A 13,963-nucleotide genomic window follows, 5' to 3' on the forward strand; every position below is an offset into this window, starting at 1 on the left:
TAAATATTTGTGAGCATTATAGCAAAAACTTGATACACTTTGTGTATAAACTGAATACTCTCCCACGAAATATCATCATTTCGAATAAAACCACCGCTCACCACACACAACTTCGTTTTTTTAAATCATTTTCACTTTAAACTTTTTCCATGTTTAAAATCGTGTTTTCGGGCTTCGGTTTTAAACATGAAAAACAGCAACTGTGTTTTCGGGCTCCGGTTTTAGACATGAAAAAAGTTTGAAGTGAAAATGATGTAAAAAAATGAGTTGTGTGTGATGGACGATGGTTTTTGTTTGAAACAAGGACAGTGCGGACACGTCATGCCATGGTCATGTGGGAACACAAGGCAGAGAAGGCAGCACCCGAGAAACGGAAAAAAGAGCGAGGCCACAAATCTGCGAGCCGGTTGCCACTTCCACCACGCCATATCCAAAGCTTCCTCCATGTCCATGCCCCACAGTATATAAGTTGGATCGCGTGGCCTCTATATCGTTACCAAGACGAGCAAGACGGAACCAAGCAGAGCCATCGATCGATTGAAGAAAAGTCGGAGAGCGTGCGTGCAAGAAAGCGTGGGCCGCCGGAGCTGCTAGAGGTATTATCCCCGTCTCTGATCGATTATGGACAAGGTGCTGGCCATCTCCATGCCGAGCATGTCGTCGGTAGACATCGCCCCCGGCGCGGGCAGCAGCGGCAGCAGGGCTCGGCTCTGCTGGCGGGGGTCGAAGCTACAGGAGGACGAGCAGACTGGATCAGCTGGGAAACAGGGAAAGCAGGGCGGTCTGCTGGTGGAGGAAGAGCAGCAGCCGGGCAAGGGGAAATCGCAGTCACCGCTGCCGCGGTTCGTGCCGGAGTTTGATGGGATCGACTGCTTTGAGACCATTGTGTGTCATTAATCAGTGAATATCAACCGGCGGGTGTGACTGTTCATTCGTTGCTAACATGTGCTTCTAACTGAAGCAAGACACAGGTTGTCCACAGAGTAAATTGTAACCAAGTTGTTTTATTTTCTGATCTTTTTTTTTTTTGAAATGAAAGGGGTTTCCCCCGCCCCAACTTTTTATTAAAGCCAAGGCAAACCAACACACACAGACTGTTAAGAGTGCTCGACAACAGCCAAAGAGTAGTTGTCACAGACTGAAACATGAGCAGGGTTCAAACAACTAACCCTATTACAGTTGGTGCTTTTACCAGCACACAAGTCTCATGAATGGACGCAAAGCCAGTAAAAACATATACACTAGTCGTAGACAACTAGCCATACATGCCCCAGCTAAGGGTCCAGGGTGCTCTTTTATTTTTCAATCAGCGCCAGGCGATCCTAAGCAATTCCCCTCTTCGGTAGTCCAGCAGCTTTAAACAGCGGAGGAGAAGCACACCCTGATTTTCTGAGCACAAGATCTTCCACTGCCTGATCGTTGCCCCCAACAGATTCAAAACACAGCGTATATTTCGCCATCTTCGCCCCTGAAAAACAAAGTCATTTCGCAAACGCCATAAGCTCCACAAGGTAGCAGTAGTGGATATATTCAGAGCTTCACATTGTTTTCTTTTCCTCCAGAAGGAGGATAACACAGTAAAAGAATTAGGTACATTAATCTTAAAGCAATCAGCTAACAGTTCCCAAACCTGTCTGGCAACAATGCATTCAAAAAACAGATGTTGGATAGTTTCTAATTCCTCACAAAAGACACAAGTCTTATCCTCTACATGTCTACGTTTGGCTAAGTTGTCTCTGGTCAGGCTCTTATTCAATGCATTCAAAAAACAGATGTTGGATAGTTTCTAATTCCTCACAAAAGACACAAGTCTTATCCTCTACATGTCTATGTTTGGCTAAGTTGTCTCTGGTCAGGCTCTTATTGTAATAAATCAACCAAAGGAAGACATGAAGATTAGGGGAGACTTTAATTTTCCATATATCGTCTCTGATCTCAGAAGTGATCCCTCCAAAGTTAATTAGTTTGTAAAAAGACTTGACCGAATAACTACCAGATGGTTCCAGCCGCCACACAGGTTGATCTGGTGAATCAGATAGAACAACTTGTTTCATTAGATTAATGAGATCACTCCATCTGGATAGAGTTTTTTCATTCACACATCTCCTAAAGGTTAGTTGGAGTTCACCCCCAACCCATACTTGAGCCAGAGTAGCTTCTTGTTGTTGACAGATTTCAAACAAGTCCCAAAAGGCAGTTTTCAGGGAACAATCCCCGAGCCATGTGTCATGCCAAAAGGCAATAGTTTTACCATCTTCAGGGATCCACCTATAAAAGTTCTTAGCTGTAGCCAAAGCCCAGGCTAGACTTTTCATGAATGGGGATCCCATGGTAGTTCTAGTACTAAAAGGGTTTGGGTTATCAATATTGTATTTGTAAGCCAAAATCTTTTCCCAGTCACTAGCTCTATTATCAAAAAATCTTTTTCCCTGGGAAGCCAAGAGGGCCATATTAAAATCCCTAAGATTGGGCACCCCCAAACCACCATACTCCTTCCTCCTGGAAATCAGTCCCCAGCTAGCAAGATGATATTTATGAGTATCTCCCACATTCCCCCAGAAAAATGGGACATATGAGAAGTAATCATGTCAATGGCCCATTTAGGGAATTTAACAATAGGCATCCGATAGGTAGGGATACTAGCAATGCAAGTAGTAAGCAGAATCAATTTGCCTCTATAGGAGAGAAATCTCCCCAGCCACCCAGCTATGTTCTTGATAATCCTGTCTATAATGGGTTGTAAGTCTTCTTTTCTAAGTTTTTTAAAGTGCAGAGGCACACCTAAGTACTTAAAGGGAAAAAAACCCCAATTGACAACAAAACACCTGAGCAAATTCCTTAGCCATTTGATCAGTTATATTGATAGTATGTAGGTCACTCTTGTGAAAGTTAATTCTCAAACCAGAAAGTTTCTCAAAGCAAGTTAATATCCACTTCAGGTTCTTGGCACATTCAATAGAACTATCAAGAAACAGGATAGTATCGTCAGCATATTGCAGGCTGACCACTCCCCCAGGAATTGCATTAGGCAAAAGCCCACATATCAAGTTATTATTAACAGCTTTCTACAGCATCTTAGAAAAGACATCAGCCACTAAATTAAACAACAGGGGTGAATGGGGGTCACCTTGTTTTAAACCTTTACCACCAGCAAATTGGGGACCATTGGTGTCATTGATTCTGACCTGGAATGTCCCCTGGTGAATAGTAGACATCACCCACCCTTATTTTCTGATCTGTATAGGCAAATGGACTTGAGTCTGTCGTGATTCCTTTGATAAACTTTTGTTATTTGCATAGTTGAGGAAATAATTGGCCAGGTAGTTAAGGTTTGACGTGGTAAGGATATTCAGAGAAACTAATCAAAAAAGAAGTGAATGCGTGTGAATTGCAACTCGTTAGATGTCCAAACTCCAAGCTCACACTAAACTATGTGGCTAATGCGCCATGTTCATAGTTGGGGTAACATATACTCACGGGAAAACTCGCAAAATTAGCCTAGCATCACTTTTCCTCTTTGAATTGTCTCTCGAACCGGTTACAAGAACGAAATTGCTGCCAAAACAGTGTCTCATTCAAGTAACTGGGAGGCAGCAAGGTATAGTTGAACGGACGACAAGTCGAGTATATGTTTACTGACAGTGAAGAGACAAGCTCGATTGCAGCTAAAGATGCTCAGGCATGCTGTCACCGAGGCAGACCAGTTCCATAATGTCGACGAATTCATGAGGTTTGTAGAGACCATGGTGTTAGTTGCCGGACTCCTGAGGCTTGTCGAGACCATGGTGTTAGCTCTGGGCCAATGTATACATTGGGTAAATATTGTTACTCTCCCGATGTCTCTGATTCCTAGATGTTCATTGCATCCATCTGATTCTTCTCTCGTCCTCTTCTCCTTTTGTGTGCTCGCACCTATTCGTTCGTGTCTTTACATGTGAGATAAATGAAGAAGGAAATATCAAACAATGTGGATGAATTACTGAACCTTGCTATCTGCTCATGCAGTTGTAGACTTAGATATATAGTGAAAGCATTACTCGCACAAGTGAAGGTGGGTGGAGAATTTACTTATATGTTCGCTGCAACAGTAAAAACAGTAAACTTAAGACATAATATTGTAAAACTTCTAATAAACTGCTAACTGCTTGCCTATATTACAAGTCAATATATAACTTCTGCAAAATTGAATGCAAGGATACAGATAGAAGTGTATTACCCCAAGATGCATTACATAAAGTAAAACTAGAGGGAAATAGTTTAGTGCCGAGATGAACCTGATGGGTTGTGGCTGCCATCGCCCTTCTCGCCATTCGCTAGGCGATGGACTGCACGGGGGTGATGGATGGCAGGCAACTAGGGAGAAAAGATGGCCATTAGGCCCATGAATGAGGAATAAAAGTCGCACAACCATTGGGACAAGGTCAGGCATGAGGAGCCCGATTAATCCACTGAGCCACCACTTAAGTTTAGTTGAGTGAACAACTGCTATTTGATTTTATAACTCCGCTCAACCAAATAACATAAAACATTACAAAACACAGTATGAGGACAGGCAATCGTATATCCATCTACATGATGACATTTTACATATGCAAACATTGATCTAATTGAAGGACCCATCAATGATAACTATAAACTTGTATTCTTGTGTAATCCTAACTTCTGCATCACGAGAAAGAAAAAAAAAATCATCCTTTTTGGCCTGTAAATGAACATACAAAAGACAAGAGAGCTAATCGAATCCTATTCATTGGACAACCAGAACCTTTCTTCCGGAACCTATTGCAAACAGCTAGATAGACAACTCGACGTGTTATCCTCTATTGGCTGCAAGAAGACGAAGAAGGCGAAGAAGAATCCAGTTAATGCATGTTATATGATTTCTTTTTGGGTCATGCAATAAGTCTTGTAATGCTATGAATATTTTTCACAGAGTTAAGTCTAAGCTTGCCACTGGTGAAACATAGACCACCTGTAGATGATTTTTCTCAAAGGGCTGTTATCTTTGGTGTCCACAGATACATCATGGGAGGCGTATCAGCGGTAATGGAAATATCACACTGCACTCGATTCATTTAGTAAGGGTCGCTGGCCGGATCACTTTCCCTCGCGGTGATGAACACACCGGACACACAGGGGGAGAGGAGGTTCTTTTGCGACGCGTACTGCTGCGTCTTTCCTTTTTCTTTTACTGACGCATTCTGCTGCGTCTTTTTTGTTTCTTCTCTTTATTAGTCTTTCGGCAACACGCACAACCGAAACGTGGCTGATTACATCACTGAGTCACCCATGATCCTATTATCCATGCCCTCACACGGAAGATCGATCGGAGGCTGACCAAGACAACTACGACTCAATGTAATCCTGTGCGTGCACATACACGTGACAGGTTCTATTTTATTTGCAACAGACAACCTACAAACTGAAAAGCTAAAACATACAACCAGGAAACGAGTAATGATTACATAACAAGATTAGAACTACCAGTTTCTCTCCCGATGTCTCTTATTCCCATATGTCTTTGCATTCATTCAGTTCTTGTTGTTAGAATAAATTCGAGGCACTCCGTTGATCATCCGAGTACCAAGCAATCCACACGAAAATGACACCGAGATTTATTAACGAGGTTCACCGATATGGCTACATCCCCGGGGCTTGACTACGGCGCTCCTCCCCGTGATGCCGCTACAATACCGCACCCGGTCGCCCTGGACACTGGCACATGCCGCCGGCTTCCCCTGCATTCCGGTGCTATTATGTTCGCATAGGTTACATCGTGTGTCTACTCCCGCTATATAAGAAAGGCCTAGGACACAAGTGTCCTACTTGGACATGACTCCATATCCTATCTAAACACAATACAACTACAAGTCCAACTGTAACCTACCTTGTACACTATATTCGACACAACTCTAACAAACTCCACCTTGGCGAATATTCTTCACCTCCTTGAATTCGTCAATGTGTCAAACTTCTATGTACATTGGACTTGAGTTTATCCCATGAGTACCGCTGCTACTCCAAAGACTCCATATGACTCCACTTGCAACTTGTAGTCCCTTCTTTTCTTGACCACAGTCAACACTCGAGCGAAATTAAGTTCCTCTTACTCTAGTTTATGCTCCCAACTTCAAAGTACCATTAACGCCATCACGCACTGATCAATGACCTGCGTAAAAGTGAACAACTAACATATTGGATGTCACACATAAGAGTTACCCGAACTCAACATCACCGCTCCTTTCTTGACCGTCTGTCTGAAATTTGAAAGAATTTCACCGTTGTCTGTTGTCATCCCGAGTCAATTTCGCAGTTGTCTCATCACATGTATGACCACCAGAGCCCTGGCCCGTCTCCATGTCCCGTGCGCGCCGCACGCCTCGCCGCTGTTACCGCGTCGAGCCTCCGCTGTCCCGGTCGAGTCTCAAGGGTCGCAAACCCACACCACTCAACCTCCACTGTAGAGTACCATCGATCATCACCGATCGATGACGAGTTTCACGCTTCCATCAGACCACTGGACTCCAGTCTGAACTACGTGTCCCTCGCTTTTTCCCCGCTGAATAGGCTTCGACTCTCTGAGCTCTTACGCCGTAACCTCCCAATCCAGCTCCGCCTTCAACATGACTCCATGGTGGTTGTACGTGCCACCCCGCGCCTCGTCGGCTCCAAGCTCTCATGTGCACCGTCTTGAATCAACCCCGCGCCATAGTCTTGTCGAAGCCACACAAGCCCTCGGCATGCGCCACGTGTTTCCACGCCCAGAAGTCGGTCATCATCAGCATCACGCTCCTATGTCGCTGTCGCCGATCCCACCACCGTCTTCTATACCAATCGACTTGCATCGATTCGTCAGACTGCATAGTCCGACCCAGCCGAACTCGTTCGACTGCATGACACGCTCGAGGCTCCCAAATCGTCTTCTGCGAATTCTGATCCATCACATGATAATTCCAACTCAGCTGACATGACTTCCCGCAACGCCTTCAAGCATCCCTGTTGTGCCAACAAATGTTTCACCTTTGTCTGCCATAACTAAAGGTTTTCAGTTCCGTGAACTTCTCCACCTCAAACCTGGTACCCGTTGACGCCATGATTCTTCGTATGGTTGACCTTGCGAAAAATTAACCGAGCTCCACCGCAATGCCCCAAGTACACAAGCAAAACCTGATGAGGTACACCCCTGCGTACTAAAAGCAAAAATCGTGATATGCTCCTGGCTCAATATACCCAAACCTCTATCTCAGGGGATGTTTTTGCCCTGACGTTTAACCACTTGGTTGAAAGCAACTTGTGGGCATTTCCTTCCTTGACACGTGTATTACTTTGGGATATGGTGGGGTAGAAACTAGTGTGTGGCTGTGAGTTTTTCATTCAAATTTTTTGAACTTCATTGCTTCATCGCTGTTGTAGTTGCCGTGTAGCTCTAGCGCTAGCATCTTGTTTGTCTTTTGTATTTTTTCTTTGTATGCACCGCTCTAGAGTGCAATAGCTCAGGATGGCTTGGATATGTGGCAGGAAAAGTGTACGTGGGTGTTTGCATGGCATGAGAAGCACGTACATCATGGAGAGATGAGCAAAGCGGTTGTCAGCGGTGTGCGTCTGCGTCCAAGTGCGAGGCGAGAGAGGCACGCAGTCATTTCAGTGATGCATGCATGCGGCCGAGTGGGGACATGCCGTGTGGCTGGGTGAACGACCAATCGGAACTGGCAGGAGCGGCGATCAGGCTATTCGGGCATGGGTCCAACGGCAAGAGGACAAGGGACATGATTGCGCGTGTATGGAGGTATGGAACGGTTCTAGCGTAGATTTTCTGAACTTGTTTATTCCTGTGTGGTCTGGGCTGGGACATTCGTTTTGCTGTGTCCGTTTGTGCATGCGATTGATTTGACATCTCTTGCTTCCAAAGTTACATACGGTGCATGTTATTTGGATTGGTTGATGCATGTTGCCGTGATGGGACCACGTGTTGGCGTGCGTTTACTTGAGCGGTTGTTCCCAAGTCTCTCTCGGTCCTTCCAGTCTCCTCTCTCTCTCTCTCTCTCTCTCTCTCTCTCTCTCTCTCTCTCTCTCTCTCTCTCACGAAGGAATTCATCAAATCACACACGTCTCACTCCGTTCTTATCTTGAACCCTGCCGCCACCGCCACACCGCAGTTTGCGCCTATAAAAGGAATCGCTTCATTCGTGTCGAGCATCCTCGCGTCGCTTCTGAACCTCACCACTCGATCGTTGCTTTGCTAAATTCTGGTGGCGCCCACATCCCACTTTGCTGCCTCGCCGTAGGCCTCTGCCAGCCCCCGCCCCGGCCGACCGGCCCTTCATCGTGGCCTCGGTGCCGCCGACGCCGGTTGTCGACGGAGGGGCAGGTGCCGGCGCGATCTATTCTGGACCGGCTGGTGGTGTGCGACCCCACGCAGGGGCAGAAGCAGGCGTTTGCAAGGCTACCAGCATCTTCGAGGGCCACCGCAAATGCAATCCCGTCGCCACTGTCATGCTCTTTTCGGACAGACAGCAACATGAGCAGCAAGACTCGAGGAAGCACGATGTTCATGGTTCCAGTTGTTTCTCGCCGCTTAATTCGTGATTTGGGTGTGTTCAGGAATCCTATATATAGGTGTTTCCTTTCGCTGCTTGCATTATAGGCACAACTATCAGCGTATGTTTGGAACCCATGGCCTTGCCGCGTCCATAGGTGGAGCTCACCATGCTATTCGGGCGGCAAGGGATGGCAGCCATTGCACTGTCCCGTCGAAGCCCACAGCCACCGTTAGCCCACGCTGCACCACACCGGCACTACAGGCAACCAGCAAGTACAAGGAGGTGGCGCTGCATGAGATGAGTGGGTGGATAGAGTCGAGGAAGCCACATAGAGGCGCGAACACGGCGCCGGCGTGCATGCCGGATCCGAAGCTGCGGCTGATGCTCACCAGCCCTGCTGTCGGCGCCGCAAAGAAGGTCGACGGGGAGGAGGAGGCCCCGGGCAGCGGCAGGACGTCGCCGATGACCAAGGAGTGGTGGCGGCACCTATACATGAAGCCAAGCGGTGGGCGCAAGCAGATGCACAGACTCCGGCGGCGACCATCGAGCCGCAGAGGCTACGCATGAGCACTAGCTATGGCTGCAGGAGAGCCTCGTGGTTCTGAAAGAGTCGGCGGACCCGGAGGATGATTTCCGGGCAAGCATGGCATAGATGATCGAGGCGAACGACGACGTTTGCCCTCAACGCCGCTGAGCACCACCGCACCATCATCGCCGCGTTCAGGAACACCTATAGCCCAAGTACCGGCCTGATAGGCCATTAGAGGCGGACCATCCCAACGAGGCGTCGTCGCGGAGGCATGCAGTGCTGACGTTTCTGACCTCGAGTTCGCCCAGCTTGCGGACGGTGCAAGCTTATGCCTGCCCAAACCACCGGCACCCCACGTCCTATGCCGCCCAGGTGTACCTCGCGCTTGACGTGCGAGTTTCCCACGTCGCCGGTGCCTCGACCCAATGCCCGCCTAGACCACCGGCGTATGCTACCGGAGCCGTCCGCCGTGCGTCGTCGTCGTCAAGAGATGCGGTGTCAGTTAGGTTACCGTCGAAGCGGACGCGAGGAGGCACCCCCAGCTTCTGTCTGTGCGCCTCCGCATCAGATGCAGGAAGGTAACCCACGCTGACTGCCTCTAGCTCGCTTTTGGCCGCGCCCCTCGCGCTACCTCGCATGCGTGGCTTGCGTTCTTCGGCTGCGTCGTGTGTGGTACGTGGGTGCATGTGTTCCGTGTTCGTGATGTGCTCGGCAGCGGAATACAGTCATAAACAGCCGATGCATGTTATCTCCTTTTCCCGTGTCTATGTGTGATGCGTCTCTTCCTCCATTCGCCTTCTACATCAGGCGGCACCGAGAGAGACCGAGATTTTCTACCTAATCAATGGCTGTAAATATCCTCTACCAATCATCATTTTTCTTAAACTCATCACCTTTCCTATTCTCATGCATGGATGTTATCAAGTCATAGTCAACCACTGCATGCATCCGGAAGCGATCAATGACAGCAACCAATCCGATAACAGTGACAGGCCGACACTCCGGGCTGACGAAGCAACAAATTAAAAAGAAAAGGCAAATGCTACGTGCACACAATGAGTGTACCAGCCTGTGTACCCAAATTTACCAATTGCAGGATCTCGAGCTTCACAAGGATTCTAAACAAAATAAAAAAGAGATGAGGAAACTCAAACCCTTCGGTAGGCATGATGTAATGATTTTTCGGTGTATGAATATGTTTCATAGTGTAATAATATTTTTTGTATGAATGGAGTGAAAAAATTCTGGAATTTGCAAAAGCACTCTATCACTTTATGACAGGCACTAATCTTGCTGGAGGCTACACTAGATGATCTGATCTAGCAATTAATCTTCTACGCTTCTTCTATCTCGCTGCAGTAGTGTCATCGTGTAATGTTTGTTTTGTAACCCGGGCTGTGCACAGTTCCAATAAGTAGATTTTATCAGATATGTATGAGTGTGTGTTCTCCTGTTTAGTATAGCATGTATCATGCATCATGGCAATAAATGTACTTGCTTCCATCATATCATCCTCATTTGGTATTTTATACATGTATCAACATCTATTTCCACCTCATCTTATTTTCGTGTGATTCTATCAGCACAACCCTAAAAGTACTTACCATAAATAAACATCACACCGCATATAGATATGTTGTATCGATGGGCGTGGCATGCCACCGCGCGGGCTATGCTAGTATGATGCTAGCCTTGCCTTGCCAAGTCTCTGCTTTCCAATGGATGCACAACGTGATGGTCTTTTTCCCTCCGCTCAAATCGTTCTGTTTGTGCCTCTGTCCGGTAAGCACGACAGGAGAGTACGTCTCCACAAAAGACTCGGTCCCCTTTTGGTCTCCAAACAAATCTCATGACTTGCTGTTTCCGATTGCACCATATATCGCTAGAATATGTACGCTCAGCGACCAATCGAGTCCTCAGCCTGCACGCGTCCTTCTTGGGCTGTTGTCCGCCGCGCGGGCTATGCTAGTGATATATGGTGCGGCCGCCGCGCGGGCTATGCTAGTATGATGCTAGCCTTGCCTTGCCAAGTCTCTGCTTTCCAATGGATGCACAACGTGATGGTCTTTTTCCCTCCGCTCAAATCGTTCTGTTTGTGCCTCTGTCCGGTAAGCACGACAGGAGAGTACGTCTCCACAAAAGACTCGGTCCCCTTTTGGTCTCCAAACAAATCTCATGACTTGCTGTTTCCGATTGCACCATATATCGCTAGAATATGTACGCTCGGCGACCAATCGAGTCCTCAGCCTGCACGCGTCCTTCTTGGGCCGTTGTCTGTGTGCCCGTTGGATCGCATCTGCGTTGCCACAAGCCACGTCCCAACCTTGCCGACTCCGAGTACGTCAGCTCGGCGCCCACGCGATCGTGCCGCACGCCGATTCTTATCATCTAGCCGACTATTGATTCTTCCACGATAATTTTGCCTCTAGATCAACACAATCAGCCTCGATCTCAAACCTTGCTCTGATACCACTTGTTAGAATAAATTCGAGGCACTCCGTTGATCATCCGAGGACCAAGCAATCCACACGAACATGACACCGAGATTTGTTAACGAGGTTCACCGATATGGCTACATCCCCGGGGCTTGACTACGGGCGCTCCTCCCCATGACGCCGCTACAATACCGCACCCGGTCGCCCTGGACACCGGCACATGCCGCCGGCTTCCCCTGCGTTCCGGTGCTATTATGTTGGCATAGATTACATCGTGTGTCTACCCCCGCTATATAAGAGAGGCCTAGGATACAAGTGTCCTACTTGGACACGACTCCATATCCTATCTAAACACAATACAACTACAAGTCCAACTGTAACCTACCTTATACACTATATTCGACACAACTCTAACACTTGTCGTGTTATCTTCTCTGTGACCGTACTCACCACTTATTTGTAATCTAATATGTCAAATGGTAGGAGGAATAAATATTGTAGTGTCGATGAATCAATAGACCTTGCTATTTGCTCATGCTAGCAGAGACTTATACAGAGGGAAATCATTATTCACACACGTGAAGGCTGGTGGAGAACATATTTATTTGTTCATTGTTTTAGTTTTCATAGCATTTTTTTTCATTTGCTAGAATGCATATGTACGTGTGCGCATTTATTATGGTCTCCTTAGCATTTAATTCTTTTGACCCCACCGCACATTATATTTTCTGTATATATAACTTTTATTTGTCAAATGTATTAATCGATCAAACTTTGTTTAAATCATTATTATTTCGATAAAAAGGTAAACTTAAGGGCAAACATAGGGGGGAACCATCGTCTTTTGCAGGAAGCAAATGACTGCCTAGCAAGTGCACTCAAGCTCATGTAACAAAAAGGGAAGAGAAAATGCATTTGCTTCCTCTTCCTCAAGCTCAAGTGTGTCACATTCAGAGTTGGGAGGAAGTGCGGTTTTTATAAGGAGCTCGCCGTTTTTTATCTGACACGACAGAGAATCATGGCTCAAACTAACAGCATGAAAAATCATCATAATTTACGATAAGTAATTCATTGTCTTGCCCTGTACATATTACATGTCTCTTCATCACCGATTAAGCAACCACAAAGAGAAAATAGCCAAAAAAAAAAACTCAAAAATCTCGCCCAAGACAGCCGGCGAGCCGGTCAGAATGAGATCATGGACTCGAAGCAGTTGATGCCGTCAAACTCCGGTGCGAAACGCACCTCCCGCTTTATCTGTGGCGGAGAGACTTGGTCGACCTTCTCCTCCTGCCGCGGCTTCTCCGTGGCTTTCTCCAGCTGCTGCCAGCTGCGGCTCCGCCAGGAAAGGCGCGTGGCGTACCCGGCACCCGTGATGTCCGCCGGCGAGGAGCTCAGGATCGAGAAAGCCAAGATCTTGTCCATGGTCAGCGGCGCCTAGCGATGATCAGTTTCTTCCTATGTGGGTGTGGTGCGTTGAGAGATGCTTGTTTTCCCATGGCTCTGCTCGTGCTGTGTTTATATAGACGGGAACACAGGGGTGGGGAAGCACAACAGGGGAGACGGAGGCGTGACGCAGCTGGAAGCCCAGAAAATTGACGTACGCGGACGGCAGACGCCGAAGCCGTCTGGCATATGGCGGGAGCAAAGCCACATGAGACGTGGTTGATTGTTCATTGAGCAGGAGAGGTGACGTGCTGCGACTCTGACTCGCTGCCGCGCGGGGAGTCGGTCAAGATAGTTCCAACGATAGGATAGAAACGGAACGCTGCAGCTGCGTCAGCGATGAGACGTCCACGAACGGACGGGTGCCCGTGCATCGAGGTTAGCTTTGACGGACCCATCACTCATTTTTGGCGGTTCCCCATACCGGGGTTACCGGCCCCGCTGCCCCCTAAATTCATCGGCTCCATGGTTGATATCGTCGGTTCCACCTGAGATGGTTTGCCTCGTCGGTTCGGAGTGTGTGATAAGGCGGTTCGCGTCCTCCGTAACCGATATCGATTACACAAATGAAAAGGGTGCACGTGCATCGAGGTTAGCTTGGACGGACCCATCACTGATTTTTTACGGTTCCCGTATCGGGGTTATCGGCCCCCTTCCTCCCTAAATCCATCGGCTCCATGATTGATATCGTCGATTCCACCTGAGATGGTTTGCCTCGTCGGTTCGGAGTGTGTGATAAGGCAGTTCGCGTCCTCCGTAACCGATATCGGTTCCATGAACAAACGGGTGCCCGTAACTTCGATGGCCCCATCATTGATTCTCGGCATTTCCATATCGCGGTTACTAGTCCCCCCTCCCCCCTAAATCCATCGGCTCCAGTGTTGGCGTCGTCGGTTCCACCTAAGATAGTTGGTCTCGTCGGTTTCGAGTGTGTGATAAAGTGGTTCACGTCCTTGGTAACCGATATCGGTTCCACAAACAAAAAGGGTGACCGTGCTTCGAAATTAACTTCG

General features: G+C 47.7%; 1 protein-coding gene across 1 annotated transcript; it reads left to right on the forward strand.

Moving 5' to 3' along the window:
• Positions 1–621: 621 nt before the first annotated feature.
• Positions 622–897, forward strand: LOC119334224. The gene has a single exon (XM_037606828.1). The coding sequence runs from the start codon at positions 622–624 to the stop codon at positions 895–897; it is 276 nt and encodes a 91-aa protein (XP_037462725.1).
• The last annotated feature ends 13,066 nt before the right edge of the window (positions 898–13,963 follow it).

Source organism: Triticum dicoccoides, chromosome 7A (genome assembly GCF_002162155.2).
Source record: "Triticum dicoccoides isolate Atlit2015 ecotype Zavitan chromosome 7A, WEW_v2.0, whole genome shotgun sequence".
Classification (NCBI taxonomy): domain Eukaryota; kingdom Viridiplantae; phylum Streptophyta; class Magnoliopsida; order Poales; family Poaceae; genus Triticum; species Triticum dicoccoides.

What these genes read in the sequence shown, in the direction of transcription:
- LOC119334224 (XM_037606828.1), top strand. Translation starts at nt 622, where the DNA reads ATGGACAAGGTGCTGGCCATCTCCATGCCGAGCATGTCGTCGGTAGAC.